This window comes from Vicugna pacos, chromosome 17, assembly GCF_048564905.1.
Source record: "Vicugna pacos chromosome 17, VicPac4, whole genome shotgun sequence".
NCBI lineage: Eukaryota > Metazoa > Chordata > Mammalia > Artiodactyla > Camelidae > Vicugna > Vicugna pacos.
The window spans coordinates 13884363-13903091 of record NC_133003.1 but is presented as its reverse complement, the minus strand read 5'-3'; the positions used below and the strand labels follow the sequence as shown (position 1 = coordinate 13903091).

Sequence of the window (18729 nt, the reverse complement as noted above, 5' to 3'; positions counted from 1 at the left end):
AGAGCACTGGGGCCCCAGCACCTCACTCTCCACTTCTCCACACTCACACTGGAGGCAGTGGGTCTGTCCCCCTGGGCAGGAAGGACTGGCAAGAAGCAAACCCCTCTGCGGCAGAGGGTATGGAGGGCTTGGTCTTTGGAATGTCCTGCTCCCCCCAGAGGCATCCCTACTGAGTGACCCAGACCCGAAAGCCCCCTCACCACACCTTGTGATGACCACAGGCTTTTATTTTAGTGACCCAGGCGTCTCTGAGTAGAGACTGCTGGTAGGGCCTCCCCAGGGCCTCAGGTGGGTGTCAGGAGGTGCTCGCGGGGGTCTGGCCATGTGAGGGGCAGGGCCTGGGTTCAGAAGAAGCCGAGCTGTTTCTTCTGCTGCTGCTGCCTCCACTTGGCCATGCTGTAGAACTCCTCCTTGGACTTCCCAAAGATATCTTGGAAGTCAGAGTCTGAGAGATAGAACTGGGCAGGGGATGGGAGACACAAAGGAAGTGGGGTTATCGACTGAGCCCAGAACCCCGTCCCACCCACCCAGAAGTGTCATCCTCTCCCACATCTCTCTGCCCATCACCCCATCTGGAACAGATCTCTAGGCAGCCTGTCCATTAGCCCACCGTCAGTGGGGCATGCCCCGGGCGCCTCCAGCTCAGCCTTACATGCACTACCAGTGCTGGGGCAGTGAGTGGGTGGCAGAGGGTCTCAGGCACCCACCTCCTTATGGGCTGGGTCCACGCCCTCTGGCAGATCCTCAGCGGCCTGGTGCATGAGCCGTTCTCGGGGCAGGCCCCCGTTGCTCACGCATCTGGGGCTGCTGGGGTAGCTGCTGGTGCTGCTGTTGGTGCTGGCACCGGTGCTGGCATCGCCACAGTTCGCCTTGGGGCCCAGCTCCAGCTCGTTCTCTGAGCTGTCCTCGGAGCCCTTGAGGGCCTGCTGGGCCAACGGGCCTGCCCTGCCACTGACTGGCCACCTGGACAGCTGGAAGTTGTTGATCTCCTGTCAGGAGAGGGGACTCAGGCTGGGGAAGATGGGGGAAAGGCTCCCACAGGAGGCCACCAGGAGCCCACTGGCCCTCTTGTCCCCAAATGCCACCCCTGCCCCCTCCCAGGGCCCAGACCCCTGGAGGCCCCAGTACGCACTGCTGTTATTTCAGAGATGGCAGATACTGCTCCCAGGCTGCCCTTCACCACCTCCTCATAGGACTGGTTGTTCTAGGGGAAAGAACCAGGATGGGGTGAGATGGAGGGGCACCCATGGGAGCCAGCAATGGGCCTAAGGACAAGACCTGGTTCCCTACCCCCGACCCTGGAGGTCCCTGGACAGGGCAGGCCCCTCTCCCCAGATTAGGGAGGGGGTGGGGGGCTCCCAGCCTCACTCACGGTCCATTTGTAGGGGTCCCAGGTGAGGAACCATCCTGTGAAGGTGGGAGGCTCATGGCCCTGCTTGACCAGCACGATGGGCGTGGCCAGGCTCCTCCCTGCCGGGTGGGTCCTCAGGTACTCCTGGCCCCAGGCCACCACCTCCTGCTTCTGCTGGCTCACAGCTTCCCCCAGCCACAGGAAGATCTGGGCCACAGAGGGGGCCTGGCCTTGGGTGGGGGGAGCCGACCACTTCCTTCCCACCCTGTCCCTCAGGTGGTCTCAGAAGCCCCCACACACATCCCAGCCAACCAGACCCGCCCAGCAGGCCAGCCGCACACCCACACACCCATGAACACGCCAGAGGGTCACAGGCACGCCTGTGTGCAACCAATCCACAAATATTCACTGAGCACCGACTGTGTGCCAGGCACTGCTCTAGGCCCAGGGGAGTCAACCATGAAAAAGAAACAGACCAAACTCCCTGCCCTCGAAGAGCTTTCATTTTACTGCGGGAGACACAAAAATAAGTAAAACATGTAGTATATCAGATGGAGAAAAATACGGCAGGAAAAGCAGATGAGTGTGGTGTGCATGTGGGAGTACTGTCATTTTAAATTCGAGTCAGGGAGAGCCTTACTGAGAAGATGACGTTTGAGCCAAGATCTGAGGCAGGTGGGGGAGCAAGTCACATGTATATCTTGGTAGAAGGGAGTGTTCTGAGTGGAGGAAACAATCAGTGCAAAGGCCCGAGCCTGCCAGCATGTCTGGGGAGTGGCCAGGAGGCCATGGTGGCTGGAGCGGGGGGAGTGGAGGGGCAAGTGGAGGCTGGGGGACGGGGCTGGAGGAAGGGCTTTGGTTGTGCTCAGAGTCAGATGGGAGCCGCAGGCCTCCTCACCACATTCACACAGAGTCCCAGGCACAGTGACACAGACACACACATACACGACCACAGCTATACAGATGCACAATAATCAGTCACCACCCAGCCAGACAGCAAGTCACACCCACACTGTCACCCACATTCACACATAGTCGCACGTAAACACAGCTGCACTGGATCACACGGTTAGCACCGCCTGAAAAACACAGGTAGCCTGAAACACCATTGCATCCAGCAACACAGAAACATGGTGACACAGCCACCTGGGCACCCACACCAGCAGCCAGGCACACAGCCTCTCACACAGTGCCATTGGTTGTGGTTGGTGACAGCCAGTCACTCGACCACACAGCCATTACTCACAGCCACATACACAAAGGCAAATCAGTCACATGGAGAGACAAATGACAACGAAAATACAACCATACAGAATCTATGGGATGCAGCAAAAGCAGTCCTAAGAGGGAAGTTCATAACAATATAGGCCTTCCTTAAAGAAACAAGAAAAATCTCAAAAAAACTTTACCACCTGAAAGAATCAGAAAAAGAACAAACAAAACCTAAAGTCAGCAGGAGGGAGGAAATAATAAAGATCAGAGATGAAACAAACTAGAGATCAAATGCAGGCACACGGAGGCACCACACACACACACACACACACACACAGTCACTCTACAGCCTAACACGTCAGCCACAGGCACACAGTCACCCCACACACCGTCACAAGGTACATGGAGTTATACCCAACTATAAAACTGGTCATGACCACACGTGAGATCCAGACACACAGCTACACTCTCCCACTGCCTTTCTGGGATAGAGCACCCTCTATCTCTTATCCATGGTCACATAGTCACTCAGTGTCGTAGGGTCATAGATAGTCACACATTCATCTGCAGCCTCATACACAGTCTCATGGCCAGAAACACAAAGTCACACACACTCCCACCCAGTTACACAGGCAGAGATACACCCCATTCACATCCGGGGCTGCCGCACCTCCTGCCAGGTGTCCAGTAACATGACATCATACTTGTCCAGGTCCTCTTGGCTAAAGAACACCACTTCCGTGAGGACCAGGTGGCCTGTCTGGCTGGAGCACTCGAACAGTCGGGGCTGGAAGCCGGACATATCCACGGGGAGCCTGGCCAGCATGGCACAGGCTGTAAGCGGCACAGAGAGACCAGCCGGGCTAAGCCAGCCCTCAGCACAGGGGCCTCTCCCCCGGGCTGGGACACATCCCCTCCTGGAGCTGGAGGCACTGGCTCTGCCTCTGAGTTCCCCCATCCCACGAGCCCCTCCAGGAATGCCCAGCCCCTCTCTGGGCCTCTGGGTCCCCATGTGTCCGTGGGGAAAGCATGTCCAGCCACAGGTTGCTGTGGCCCAAGCTGTCCCGTGAATTTCTCCAGGAGGGAGGGAAGGAAGGGACAGCTGGCTTAGTGTGGAGGGAGGAGTCACTGGTCCCACCCCTGGCCAGGAGCCCAGGAGCCAGGCGTCAGGCCCAAGGTGGGAGGAAGGACTAGGCTGAGAGGGAAAGACAGCAGCACTCAGGAGCTCAGGAGACTTGGGGGGTATAGGGCACAGTCAGGGCCCAGAGACACAGAGCGGCCCGCACTCTGCTCCCTGTCCCTGTGAGGCCTCCCTCTGCCCTCCTCTCCCAAACACACCCATACCCATCTACACACCACGCACACTGTTCTCTCACACTCCACACACACTGCTCACCCATATGACATTTTACACTATACCCTGGGACATTCCCCCTGGGGACTGTGGGGTTGGGGAATGGCATTTTCCCCTTTGGCCCTCTGCCAATGGGATGGTCCAGGACAGGGACCATGCAGGGAGCACATTCTGCCAGCAGAGGGAGCCACTGCCCTGCTCTCCCGGCATCTTCCTGCTCCAAGTTGGTGGTAGGGTGGTGCGGGGACTGAGGAGGGAAGAGTAGGCTGTGCCCCTGGGAGCTCCTGGGTTAGGGAGCCAAGTTCTCGGTTCTAGTCTGGCCTCTCCAGCTCTCTGTGTGATCCTTAGTCACCCACCCTCTCGGGCCTGTTTCCTCCTCTGGGTCAGGAGAGCACCCTCCTCCCAGCCTTGTCACCTCTTGTTGCTGGGGTAGGGCGCCCGGCCCCCCAGGGCCTCCCAGAAGTGAGGAGGCTCCTGACCCTCCAGCACTATTTCCTTGTTCTTCTTGGAGATGACAGTGACCACCGTCCGTGCCATCTCACGCTGGTCACCGCTGCAGCCCTACAGGCAAAGAGCTGGGTCGGGTCCTGCAGGGGGAGGGGTCTTCCCCTCCAGCCCCATGTCCTCCACCAGCGGGGGCATGTGGGGAGCTGGGCCTGAGTCACGGGAGGCCAAGGCTTGATGGGCAACATGAGCAAGACCTCCCTTTCTCCTCCTCCTGGTTTCTGTCTCCTCAGCTGACCAGGTCACAGGGACTGGGACCCTCTCCAGGTCCAGAGCACAGGATGGGGATCTCAGGCTTGGAGATTGTTCATGGTTTATGCTGAAGATTAGAGAAAACTCTGGCAATCTGGACTAAGCCTCCTCCTTTCCCCCAAGAGACTGGGGAAGGGACGTGGTCCCTGTAGGAGGCAGGAAGGAGAGGAGGCCACCTGGGCCCAGACTGGCTCTGACCCATGGATGCCCAGGTCCATCCGTCACTCTGTAGCTTCCCCCAGGTTCCAGAGGGGACACTGTGGCCTCTCTCCCACCTCCCTCTGGGCCTATCTGAGGCTGGACTTGGAGTTAGCCTCCCCTGTGGAGGGGACCCTTCCCTGGCCTGGCACCACTGTCCTGGGCATGAATCAGGGGGTCACTGCTGGGGTACCTTCCCAAACCAGAGGTAGCAGAAGCCGGCGGTGACCAGCAGGAAGATGTCGCTGGAGTTGAGGGATGTGGCGCGGGCTGGCACCTCCTCGGTCCAGGTGTTGTGGTTGTCGGTGCCTCGCATGTGGAAGAGCCTGGTGGCAGATGTCAGCTGCTCCTTCCCACTGTGCGCAGTGCTCCCCTACAAGAGGGCTGGGCCTTAGGCTGAGCCAAGGGCTCCCGGACTGCCTCCCTCTCCCAGGGGGACAGCGCCCTTGGGCTCCAGACCCCCTCTTGTTTTCTGGACACTCTAAGTGTGGAATGGGAGGCTCCCATCTCTAGAATAGGGAACTTTCTACATGGCTCCCTCCTCCATCTCCCAGGGGTCAGGGCATGGTTGCCCCAGGCCCGGAAGGCAGAAAGCGGGGAGCAGCTTTGCCTGCATGTGACCCCAGGCATGGCTGTTTCCCTTTCCATTCAGCTTCCTCCCCTGTGCCTCTGTTCTCTGGCTGACTCTGGGGACAGGGCAAGAAACTCAGGCAGGGGTCACTCTTGGAACTCTGGGGCCTAGGACAAGCAAGCCCCAGGAAGCTGAGGGTGAGAAGATTGGTCCCTGGCCGGCAGAGAAGGAGCTCAGTACGTGTGTGTAAAGGCTATGGGTCCATGGAGGAGCTGCAGAGGCTGTGACCACAGCAGCAAAGTGGGCCCTACCTGGAAGACCACCAGCTGGCCCTGGAAGATGGCAAGGAAGTGAGGGGGCTCGCTTCCCATGGTCACGTGCTCGTGCACCAGGGCTCCATGGTACAGGAGGTCGAGCTCCTCGGCATTGCTGCTCAGGGCCTTGATCTCCTGTGCGGAGGCCTGGAGGCCCTGAGGGTGGGGGTGGTGAGGGGCTGGCACAGCTCCAATATCCCACTCTCAGATCCTCAGCTCTGGGGCTTGAGGGTGCCCGCCACCCGCCTCAGGCCGGCACACCTGCCACAGGTACAGGAGGTACTGGATGTGGCCCATATTCCGGTATGTGTAGAGGACAAGGTAGCAGCTGCCTGCACACAACTGTCCACGATGCTTGGGGTCCACGGGCTGCCTGCATAAGTCCTGGATGCACCACACCTGGGGGGCAGGGAGTCAATGGGCATAGATGGCGCCTCGGCCTGAACCAGCCCACCCACCCTGTATCCAGCCAGGAAGCTCTGTGCAGCCCAGAGGCCTGCCCTGTCTGTGCAGGCAAGGGGTTCGCCCCCAGCTCTGTGCCCACCCCACGCTCTGTGCCTCCCCCGTGGTCCCCAGCGACCCACCACACTCGCGCCAGCCTGAACTCAGCTGGGACTCTGAGTCGGCACGCGGTACCTGGGACATACAAGTGATGAGGACTCCAGAGGCTGCCAAGACAGACCTGAGCCCTGCCATACATGCCACTCCAGTCTGACCCCATCAGCTGCAGCCTGAGTTAGGTGCAGACAGGTCCTGCCCAGCTGCTCTCTGCTCAGTCCAGGGTAGGGGCAGTCGGGCAGAAGCCAGGCCTTGGGGATCTTGGAAAAATTTCCTTTTTTCAAGTGTCACTTGAAAAAGCAAAGCCTGTTCAAAGACTAAAAGGGAAACACTTCATCACACTTATCAGTGTGATTTCCTGTTCGTGTGGGAAGCCGAGCACGGGCTGTGGAGCCAGGCAGATCCCAGTTAAATCCAGGGTCACCCCCACTGGCAGTGAGATGTTTCCCAGCTTCAGTTGCCCCACCTGTAAAGTGGGGGTAATGATGCTTCCCTTGACTTGGCAAGAAACAATGTCAGGACATCCTGTGCCCCCACAGAGCCTGACAGCAGTCTTTGGAAAAGACCAGAGCACCCAGAATCCTGACTTTTGCAGAAGAGGCTGACTGCGACCAAAAGCCTCCAGGAGCAACACTCACCTGGCAGCTAGGCCTCCTGGCTTGCGCCCTCCCCCTGTCTGCCCGCGGTCTGCTGGATGTCTCCCCCCCCCCCACCTTTGTGCTTGGGGCCTGGGCTGCAGAGCCCTCCTTCCTTCTGCCCTTGCCCTTCTCTCTGCTTTCCTGTTTCTCTTTTTCTCTCTCTCCCTGTTGGCCCCCTGTCTCCCTGGGCACCCCATCTCTCCCTGATCCCCTTTCTCCTCTCCCTGTGCCCTCATCTCTCCCTGCTCTGCATCCATCTCCTCCCCCAGCCTGTCTCCTCCCTCCTTCCCATCTTTCTCAGTCTCTCTCCTCTGCCTCCCCTTGTTCCCCCTCCTTGTCATCCTCTCTCCATGCTCCCCCTCCTCTCCCTTTACCCTGTCTCCTCCAGTCTCAGTCTCTTCCCACTCACCGCCCCACCAATCCATATTAGGACAAATGTTGGAGGGAACCTTGGAGAAACAATATTTTCTCTGACCTGGACCCACCCTGAGAACGAGCACCATTCACACAGGCCCAGCTGTACTTTTCCCATAATCTTAACAGCATTCCACACCAGCCTCAGGGCTGAGGGCACCACAGCTTTTACCCCCATTTTATGCATTAAAAAAATGGAGGCCCTAAGGAATTAAGGGCCCTGCTCAGGGGTGAGCCAATAAGTCAACATGCAACTCAGCCCTGTACAGAGCCTGGAAGTGGCCCCCAACCCCTGCATCTTCCAGAACCCTGGTCTGAGACCAGACAGGTGGCTGTGTGTGACTGTGCTGGGGGTTGGGTGTGTTGGGCTGTGATCATGTGTAAGGTAGAGTTTGTACAGTTACGTGTTTGTAATTATGCACTCGGCTGTAAGTGCAATTACAGAGTGTGAGTGTGTGTCTATACTGTCATACGTATGATTGTGTCATAGATATATACATATGACAAAAGGGCACAATTAAGTGTCTGAGTGCTTCTGTGCCATGAGTATGTGGTGAGCGGGTAGCCGTGGCAGTCAAACGGTTTACCTGAAGACAAAGCCAAGCCAGTGCCCCTCACCTCCACCTCCCCTGAGCCGTCGTCCACCATCCGGAGCTGGGCCGCTAGTTCAGGCTGGCTGTGCAGCTTGCCCACGTCCAGCTTTACCTGAAGCAATTTACCTGAGGGTGGGACAAAAGGTGTCCCCGCCCCGCCCATCCCGCTGGAAGCCCCCTCCAGCCACGCCCCCTCACATCCCATAGAGGTTCCCGGGCCCCGCCCCCCAGGAAGCCTCGGTTTGGAGCTCCGCCCTGCCCTCCGGCCACGCCCCCTCACCTATCCCACGCGGATTCTTGTTCTTGCCCTGCTCCCCAGACCACGATTGGAAAAGCTGCTTGAACGCAGCCGACTCGGTGCCGTCGTTCACCACCTCAACGTTGGTGTAGCTCGGGTAGCCCTTGGCCTGGATGAAGCCCTGGGGTGGGGGCTCTGTCAGGCATGCAGCCTGAGGGTCACTGCTCGGCTCCACCCACCCGCGGGACCAGCTGCGGGGCCAGCCTTGCCCTGAGCAGCGGTAATTAACGGAACTCATGACCAGCTTAAGGAGCTGGCTTCAGCACTACCGACTTCTCCAAGGTCCCTGAGGACAGGCAGGGTCCCCTTAGTCTGGGCCTCAGGAAGGGCTGGCCATGCCCACGCAAGAGACCCCAGGCAGAGCCCTGCTACCCCTCCTGGGAAAGGGGGGAGCGCCAGTGCAGAAGGCTCCTCAGATACTGGTCTTCGCCGTCAGAGCCCTAAGGGCAGGCCTCAGGCCAGCAGTACCCCAGAGAGGGGCCAGGTGTTCCCCCTTGGACCCTCCGGCAGAGCTGTGTCTCCTCCCTCAGACAGGGCAGTGGGTCTCCAGGCTTAGACCCCAGGGCAGGGTTATGTCCTCCACCAACAGACAGGACTCCCAGGACAGGATGTATCCCCTACCTGGCCCCAGGGCAAGATTATCTTTCCCTTCAGACCCCAAGACATGGATGTCTCCCAGCTTAGGCTGCAGGGTAGGGCCCTTTGCTCCCTTAGACCCCAGGGCCTCCACCTTCAAACTCCAGGGCAGGGCTGTGTGCCTCTGAGACTCACCAGAGCCCGGCTGAAGGAAGCCTTTTTCTCCTGGAGGCTGGACATGCGTCCCTGCCACACGTAGATCTTGAAACCACCTTGGTCCAGGATGTAGCAGTCCTGGGAGCGAGAGTGAGGCTGGTCAGTAGAGGGGTTGGGATTGTAGGGTAGGTGGGGATGGATGGGGTGGCTGGGGCTGGGCCTGCCTTACCTCCTTCTGCAGTAGGTCTTGGGTCAGTGGGCAGGTCGCCAACTCCTGGATCACCAGGTCCTTGCCCTTCTCATAGACACTAGGGGACAGGCATCCAGATGTGGGCAGCTCAGCCTGTCCCTGGCCTGGCTCCACTCTAGCTACCCACCTCCACCCAGAGACAGAAGGCATGGGGGCTGGAGCCTTGAGTTGAGGTCCCACATGGCTTGCCCCAGAAACTCACGAGCTTTTTCTGGAGGGCTTCCTAGAGACACTGTGTTATTGCAGGAATGATGGACATGCAGGCCCAGACTATTCCACTCACACCACCCGCTCCCAAGGTCTGCTCACTGGTAGAGGCGGACACTGGGCTTCTGCAGTTGGTTAATACTCTTGGTGGGCGTGGTGGCATGCAGGTTGCCCACTCTGCAGCCCAGCACAGCTTCCATGATCTGCATGAGGTCAGTGGCTTTAGCTTCATCATCCACCACGCCAATCTGTGCACGGCCACCACGCTCCTGGTCTTGGAGGCTGCGGGTCAGGGCCAGGCCCTGTGGGAGAAGTCCTGGTGGTCAGGGCATCCCCAGCAGACTCCACCCCCTCACCTCTCAGACAGTCCAATCCCAATCCTTCCTGTCACTGCTTAGCTCCCAGAGGTTCGGGGCAAGGGGAGGCATACCCTTATCCTGGCATCCAACGGTACCACCACCACAGGATCTTGACTCCGCTTGTACCTAGCAGGTGCTCCTCAGGTTCTCAGGCAGAGAGCCAAGCCCCCCTCTTGGGGTGGCTGGAGGATGGGCACCTGGAGGACCACCCCTTTCCCTGCGCCCTGCACCCCTTAGTTCCCGGGCACATACTGACCCGTGACTTCTCGGCAATGCTGGTCTTCGGCCCATTCCACTGGATCATCATCCTGCCCAGGTCCAGCAGGAAGATGTCTCCCTTATTAAAGCTGTTCCAGGAGAGCTCCACCTGCCAGAGCCAGGGGGACAGGGAGGCAGACAGGGCATCACCCCAGGTGGAGGGGCACCACACCTGTCCCTGCCTATGTGAGCACAGCTTATGTGTGTCACTTGTGTGTGTGAAGCTGTGTGCAGCTGGGTGTATGTGTGGGTGTGACACCGCTCTTAAGGTTTGCAGGCACGCATCCGTGTAACCATGTGAGACCTCAAGGGTCACTCTGTGTATGTGGCTGGGGGCTGGGTGCATCTCTGTGTGTGTGTGACTGCAGGTGATGCTGCATTTCACAGGGTGTCTGTGACTGAGAATGACACTTCTCCCTCAACGCACGTCTGTAGCTGTCCACGTGTGGACAGATGGACAGGTGTATACAAGTGGGGCATTTGCATCAGTTTATCCACAGGCGTGGATGTGTCTGTACATGTACTCGTGGACACAAGTGGGGGTACATCCAATGTGAACAAGTGTGTGGGCTCCCGGTGACAGTGTAGGTGTGCCTGTGTGAGGGACGGTGTGTCATCTGTGGATAAGGGCAATTATCATCCCAACAGAGACACTTCTGAGAGTAAAAGTGGGGGCTCTAAATGATTATGTCAGAAAAACAGGCAAAACCTGGGGCTGCACGCTGGCCCTGCATGATCAGGGATGTATGGTCACTGAATCAGTGGGTGACACAGTGTGAGCCTGGGTAGGAAGGTCTGTGAGTCACAGAGCTGCCACATACCATGTAGACAGTAACATGCACAACTCAGGTGGGACCCTTCACATCACAGGCATCAAACTCCTGATTGTTCATCACACCAGCTGGCAGTAAAATTTCTTGTTCTCATAAGAACACTGGTATTCTGACAGATGGAAGGAAGGGGCACTCTATGGACTGCGTGGCCCCAGGGTAACAGTGGGAGACACTGTGTGTGCCTATAGGTGACCATGACAGTGTGTATGAGGGTGTGGGGCTGTGCACCCCACCCCAAATCACTCTATTTCCCACTGTGCTGTTGACAAGGGCCCTCCAGGTGCACCACCTTGTCTGCCTCACCTCCTTAGTTCGTAATGTGCCCATGAGACAGAAGAGGAAACTGAGGTTCAGAGGAGCCATGGCAGGGGCGAGGGGGTGCTGGGAGCCTGGCTCTGCCTTTTCTCACGTCATCAGGCTCAGCCATCTGGGAATGCTGACTGCCCACGTTTCCCTGGTCCCCTGCCACCCTCCACACTTCCCTATACTCCAGTACGTGCAATCCAACTGAGTCCAAGGTCAAGGGGCATCCCTGGCAGCCCTCACCTCAGTGGCTGACACATGCTTCCTCCCTCTGATGTGCAGCAGTCGCTGGATGTTGTACATGTTGGTCTCCACGTGACTGAGGATAGAGGCCAGACCTCCCTTCCTGTAGCTGAGGAGAGCATGGGGTCTCATGTGAGACCACGTGCTGCCACGTGCAGGGGTGAGCTCAGATGTGAGCATGCGCATGCGCGCACGTGGGGACCCACACGTGCCTGATACATGTGCACAAGTAGTGTACAAGCACGTGGGGCATTGGTTTATCTGTGTGTAGGTACGTGGACTCATGCATGTATACATGTATGCATGTGGGGCATAATGTGTATCTGTTTATCTGTGTGAGTATAGATGTGAGTGCCTGGAATTCACACAAATGCACGTATGTTTACATGGACATGAGTAGTCACAGATGTGTGTAGTTGTGCCCATCTGTAGGCCGACATACATGGGGTGGCGTGTTTTCTGCAGGTATACATGTGCAGGTATACATGGGTGCATGTGTTTATGTATATGCTATGTATGTGTATTAGGTCCAACAGAGATGATCGAATACTGGCTATTTCCTTAGGTTCAACCGAATATATTGCAACTATTAATTTAACAAATATTTGAAGCAACTGACAGCAAAAGACATATTTCTACAGGGCACAGTAACATAAAGGCAAACAATGCAACATTGGTGTCCACTTCTGAGTATACACCCAAGAAAAATGAAAAACATATGTCCACACAAAAACTTGCACACAGTAATGGACAGTGAGTAAACTTATGGCAGTAATCATTTCACAATATATGCAAGTCAAACCATTATGCTGTAACCTTAAACTTAGACAGTGCTGTATGTCAGTTACATATATCAATACAACTGAAAAAAAACCCCAAAACTTGTATACAAATGTCAGTAACAGTATTACTCAGAACAGCTAAAAAGGGGGAACAACTCAAATGTCCAGTAAGTGATGAATACATAAATAAAATGTGGTGTATCTATACGTGATGGTGCATAATTACATTTAAATGAAGTGTCCAGAGTAGGCAAATCTATACAGACGGGGGCAGGGAGTACTGGGGGAAGTGGAGAGCGCTGCTGAAGGGTAGGGGGCTTCTTTTTTGGGGTGATGAAAATGTTCTACCATGGTGGTAATGGTCGCAAAAGTCTAAATATACTAAAAACCACAGAACTGTATTCTTTAAATGGGTAGGTTGTATGGTACGATTTGCATGTTAATAAGTTATTCCTCCCCCCCAAAAAAATCCACCCCACACACTGACGAGGGAGATACTCGCCCCAGGCTGTGGGCCACCGCACCGCCCCTGCCCCTCACTCACATGATTCCCGGGCTGAAGTAGCTGAGAAAACACGCAGACTCGTGGCCCTGCGCCTCGCGGTGCTGCACGGTGGCGCCACCCAGCGCCTCCTGCAGGTGCTGCACGAAGGAGCCCGCCGCGTCCTCCGCGTCCCGGCTCGCCTCCTTGCCCACCCAGTAGTGCAGGTCTTTGGAGGCCCCCTGTGTGGCCTTCAGGCTCTGAGGGACCTAGGGCCCAGGTGTTTGTGTCTGTGTGTGGAGGGATGAGGTCCCAGGGCTGGGGTGGGGCCCCAGGCAGAGATGAAGACCAAGGTCGAGGATGTACCAAGGGCTTTGGGAAGACGGCTTCCACCCGCCGCCGGAGATGGAGAATGGGGAGGGAAGGGTGAAGGGGCCTTAAGGGCAACAGCGCCCCACCCCACCTTGGGATGCGATTCTCGGGCTCCTAGCCAGGCTCTCCCCAGGGAGTAGCTTAGTCTGCACCATCCACCCCTCAACTGGACCAGGACCGGCTCCGCCCCGACAGACTCAAGTGCTCACGTGCAGAACGATGTAGCAGTGTTCTTCGAAGAAGTTCCTATAAGCCCGTTCAGGGACCGGCACCATCTTCAGATTCTGGGAGAGAAGGGTGCCTAGTGCCATCGCGGGAGAGACACCTCTTCCTAACCCTGCCCCATGACCCTCTGCGGTGGGGTTGGGGGGGAGCTCTGAGTTGCCGGTGGGAGAAGCCTCGTCTCAGAGACGCGCACACTCTGTCACTTGCTCTTCTGTCTGGTCCTGCCACTCACCTCAATGATCCATATGTGGAGGTCCCTGTGGCTCTCCATGGCTGGGAGGCCCTTGTTGGTGTCCATCCTAGGTCAGGCAGGGGAGAGGGAGGGAGCAAGAGCCAGAGGCCTTAGGCAGTGGCTGCCCATACTGTGGACTCCCAGCGAGAGTTGTCCCTACCCACAGCTCCCCAAAGCACCTTCATCATAGACTGTGCCTTTCATTCGGCACACAGGTGGCTATGGGAACACAAGTGCCAGCAAACCAGGACAGGTACCACAGACGGTGGCACAGAAGCTTTGCAAACTGGGATCTGGCTTGCCGTCTGTGTCTGTGCTCTTGAAACAGGGCTGAGCTCTGTGGACAGTAACAGGCTTTGAGTCTACGGACAACCTCTGCAAACAGGGAGTTAGAAACAGGCGGTACAGACAGACATGGGTCTGCAGTCAGGGGAAGTCCCTGTGGACAGCGATAGGTTATGCAGACAGGCAAAGCTCTGCTAGTAACAACAGATGCTGCAGGCAGGGACAGACTGTGAATGGGGACAGGCTCCCACAGAGAGAGAGGCTCTGCATACAAGGCAAACAGGCACAGGTCTTCCAGAGAGCTGGGAAATGGCCTTGCAAAGAGGCACTGTGCCTGCAGAAAGGGAGAGGCTGTGTAAACAGAAAAGGCTCTGCACACAAGCAGAGGTTCTGCAAACAGGGACAGCTTTCCCAGACTGAAGGAAGCAATGCAACAGGCACAGGTCTCCTGACAAAGGTGGGTTCTGTCAACTGGGACCACCTTTGTAGGGGAAACCTCCACAAAGAGACACGGACTGCACCCTGGGAAATTCGGACTCAGACAGGCTGGGCATCAAGCAAAGGTTGTGAACGCTGAGAAGGGCTCTGGAAACAGCCCCAGGTTCTGCAGGTGTGGAGGAGCTTCGCAGAACTGGGAAAGGCTCTGCAAATGTAGATGAGGACAAGCTCTTAAGACAGGGACACTTTGCATGAGGGACAGACTCGGCAGATATGGACAGAGATTGAGAAAGGCAAGGCTCTGCAGACAGGCACAGAATCGTCAGTCAGAGAAATGCTTCCCAGACAGAGGCAGGCTCTGAAACAGGCAAAAGCTCTCTGAGTGTGGTCAGGCTCTGCATGCAGGGACAGCCGTGGGAAACAGCCTCAAACCCTGCATACAGGGAGATGGGAATGGGCTGGGCAAGCAATCATGAGCTCTGCAGAGAGATCTGGGCTCTGCAAAAAGACACAGGTTCTGCAGACAAAGCCTCTTTCGATAGAGACTTTGCAGATAGAGAGAGATTTTGTGAGCTCACACAGGCTCTGCAAACAGACAGACTCTGTTAACAGTGACAGCATCTTCAGAGAGGGCAGGACTTGCTGAAGTGAGCTGGCAGGGAAATCAGCTCTGTGTTCCGGCACAGATGCCCCAGATGTGCGCAACCTCTTGACACAGGGTTTTGTAGAGAGCCTAGGTTCTGCAAACAAGGACAGTCTTTACTGAAAAGGATGAGTTCTAGAAACAGATAAAGTCTTTGTGAAGAGGGACAGGTTCTGATAACAAGTACACATGGAATTAGGAACAGACTGTGCAGACAGACAGGGCTCTGCCAACAAGGGATGTGCTCCCAGGCAGACACAGCGTCCCCTGGTGGTGGGAAACTCCTCCTATGAATAGAGCCTGCAGACAGACAGTTTCTATCCAGGGATGTTCAGATAAGCTGTGTAAAGGCCCCGAAAAAGGTCACAGGCTGTACAGATAGGGTTCAGGTTCTGCAGACAGAACCAGGCTCTGAAATAGGAAGAGACTCTGTGAACAGGGACACGGTCAACAGACAGAGATACTTCCTGCAGAGGAAACAGGTTCTGCTGACAGGGACAGGTACTGTAAACAGACAGAGCTTTGTAAACAGGGACATTGTCTTTAGGCAGAAAGAGGTGTCCCAGACAAGGACACAGGACAAGCTCGGTAGACAGGGACAGGCTTGCCTGTAGGGCACCTTTTGCAATAAATGCATATCTTATCCATGGGGCAATAAGGACAGACTGTTTACAAAGCCCCAGGTTCTGAAAAAAGACAGACTCTCAAAACAGGCTCAGGACAGAAAGAGGCTCTGCAGAGAAGATAGAGGTTCTGCAAACCCAGGGCGGACTCTGCACACATGGACTGTCTCTGAAGACGGTGAGAGACTCTGCAGCAAGTGACAGGCTTAGCTAACATGAGCGGATTGGGTAAATCAGGCCAAAACACTCTTAAGTTCTTGAAACAGAACTGAACGCTTAATGCACACAGACTCAGAAAACAGCCCCCAGCTCTGCAAACAGCGATTTAGCTGCGCTCCAACCATCGTTCTGAGCGCTCACAGGAGAAAGAAGCGTGGAATGAGAGGTATCTGGGGAAGAAGAGGGGGCTCTGAATTTTGTTACATGTCACCAGATGACTCTCAACTACCCCAGGCTTCCCTGCACCCCTCCTTCAGAAACTTCTGTGTGAAGTTTGGTCATTCCTTCACCCCTGGCAGTTCTTTTAACAGCTAAATTAAGTTGCTGCCAGCTGCAACTTTTCCTTCTTGCTGCTGCTTAGCTCAACAGACCCAGAGGTCCCTTCTTTCTGAATTTCTCACTCCTGGTGGCCCTGATGTGGTGTTCACTTGCCCCACCCCACTCCCCAGTCCACTCCAGCCCTGTCGTATCAGCAGGAGGAACACCCTTGACTTGGCTGATCCTGTACAACGAGGGGAAACAGGTGGGAGGGGAGATACAGACTTAGTGAATCAGAACAACAGCATGACAGGTGGCAGTGACTGGCCTGCATCCTTACGCCTTCTTCCAGGCCAGACACAGGCCTTGGTTAGCTCACAGTGCACTATAGGAAGCACCTAGCTCTCTCAAAGGGGACCAAGGTGGCCAGACGTGTGTGTGTGTGTGTGTGTGTGTGTGGTGGGAGGGAGTTGGGGGGAGCTGCCCAGAGCAGGGCAGGCAGAGGGGGGTCCTGCCGGGGCTAGAGCTGCCCCCCTGAACCTGTGCTGCAGACCCCGTGTGCTATGGGCCTGGTCTCCTCACTAGAGCAGAGGATTCCCTGGGCCAGGGGCTTGTCCTCTTGTTTACTGCACTCAGAAGTGCTGCTGCAGTAATGGCCTATTGCTGTGACAGTGTCACGAGTGACAGGCAGACACGGTGACCACGTGATGGTGCTCAAGCAACAGAAAACATGTGATGAAATCGAGTGACAGGCATCGTGACATTCAATGGTGGCAGACAGAAGCAGTGACCAGTGATAATGACCAGGGCACAGGCAGGCAGTGACCAAAGGCATAGACTGTGCGCTGTAGATCATGGAAGTGTGAAAAACTGACAAGAGGACTGGCTGTCTCAGCACAGTGGGCACCAGGGCCCCATGTGGGACAGGGAAGTCAGACTGTGGCCAGGACGTTGGGACCGGGCTGGTTTCACTGGGCAGGGAAGCCATCACCTCCAGGGCACTGGGTGGGGGACCTGATATCCAGGGCCAGCCTGGGGAGCCAAACTCTCAGGCTCCAGGACCCGAGGCCTCATCCCCACATAACCTGTGTTCACCAGCTTCCAGCTAGGCTCTGGCGGGATGGAGAGGGATGCTCAAAGGGTGGGGGCCCTCTCTCCCCAGCACCCTCTCCTTCCCCCAGGAGGTCCCTCCCCTCCCCAGAGCATCCCTTCTGACCCACCAGTCTCTCCCACCTGAGCAACTCCCTTCCATCACCCACCCTGACTGGGACTCCCGCACCCAGTGTCCTTGCCTCCTACAGAAGCCCCCTTCTATTTCCTGGGGGCTCACTCTCTCCATCTCCCCAGATGCCCAGTTCCTCCTCTGACATACCCTTCTTTCCCGGTGCACCCCTCCTTCCCGGGGTGCCCCCTCCCCCATGCGTCCTCCCTCCCCGGAGCTCCCTGTGTCCTGACTCTACCTCCTCGCTCTCCATGCCCTCGTCCTCCTCCAGACACCCCCTTCTGTCCCCCAGCGTCCCCTCCTTTCCCTGAGAGCCCCCCTCATACCCCTTTCCTGCCCTAATGCACCCTCTCTCCCTGGCCTCCTCTTCTCTCCCCTGAGCCCCCCAGGGGCTCCCTTTCTTCTCCAGATGTCCCCTTCCCTCCTCGGTGCCCCACCTTTCCTCCAGGTGCCCCCTCTCTCTACCCAAGGCCCCTTCCCTCCTTTGGTGCCCCTTTCTCTCCCGGCAACTTCCTCCTCCTGAGGCACCTGTGAAGGGGCGGACCCTGAGGTCACTTTGGCGACTTCCAGGAAGGGGGGAGGGGCCCTGCCGGCTGGAGTGGGAGGAGGGGGCAGGGCCCAGGCCCTAGGCGTACGGACTCTGCGGGACATGGACGACCCCCCACCCCACAGAAAATCTGCCACTTTCTGCCCTGAGGGTTGCTCTGGCCGTGTCCTCCCTCCCCCCACCAGTGTTCTCACCTGCTACTCGGTGCCTCCCCAGTTCTGCTGGCCCCTCGGCCACTCTGAGCCCAGTGACCCCACGCTGTACACCCCTGATTCAGAACAGCCCCACCTCACCCGGGTCCCGGAGCCCCCTCCAGGCCTGGCCTACCTGCTGGAAACTGCTGGCGCCTTCACCCAGCCTGTGGGCAGTGCTGGGCCTGGCGTGGGGCCAGGCTCTGCCCATCGCCCGCCTCTCCACTGTAACTCAATCCCTGCTCCGCCCCATGCGACACACCCCAGTGCTCTGCAGGTTGGGCATTCACACTGATTCAGTTAATTAGTCAATCAACAAATATTGACCCAGCTCTCTGAGAGTCCTCCCCCTCCCCAGGGCCATGGCTGGTCTGCCAGGGCTCACCTCCTGGGTACTGGTGGCCAGAAAGAGCTGGGATAGAGGCCTAGGCTGGCCCAAAATGTGGGCTGTGGAATCTACTTCCCTTCTGAGAGTCCCTGATCCCTGATCTCCAGCAGGCCAGGCCACCGAGACCCAGGTCACTTCAGGAGGTGGGAAGGTGGCCAGGGCTCCCTCTAGCATCTCTGCCGTCCTCCCCTCCCCAAGTTTGGGCCCACTGCCAGGCACAGCCCTCCCCGGGGAGCCCTGATACCCATCGTGGGAGAGGCCAGGCCCTTGCAGGGAAGATGCCTCTCCCATGCCTCGCTGCCTCCTCCTTTCCTTCCTTATGCTGGGATGGGGGAGAGCTGGAAACAGAGCGTTCCAGAAACTCCAGGGGCATAGCCACCC

At 57.1% G+C, this 18729-nt stretch overlaps 1 protein-coding gene across 1 annotated transcript; it reads right to left on the bottom strand.

The window, feature by feature from the left end:
* Positions 1-206: 206 nt before the first annotated feature.
* On the bottom strand, positions 207-18135 carry VILL (villin like). Its single transcript, XM_072940990.1, has 20 exons — positions 18097-18135; positions 13535-13601; positions 13287-13361; positions 12769-12974; positions 11443-11551; positions 10062-10172; positions 9549-9748; positions 9219-9297; positions 9029-9127; positions 8240-8378; positions 7985-8085; positions 6018-6155; positions 5754-5912; positions 5065-5244; positions 4333-4478; positions 3234-3378; positions 1373-1558; positions 1133-1204; positions 708-989; positions 207-458 (listed from the first exon to the last, which is right to left on the bottom strand). Exons 2-20 carry the CDS (start codon positions 13598-13600, stop codon positions 345-347), a joined length of 2607 nt encoding a protein of 868 aa, XP_072797091.1. The 5' UTR covers position 13601; positions 18097-18135; the 3' UTR covers positions 207-344.
* Positions 18136-18729: the final 594 nt, after the last annotated feature.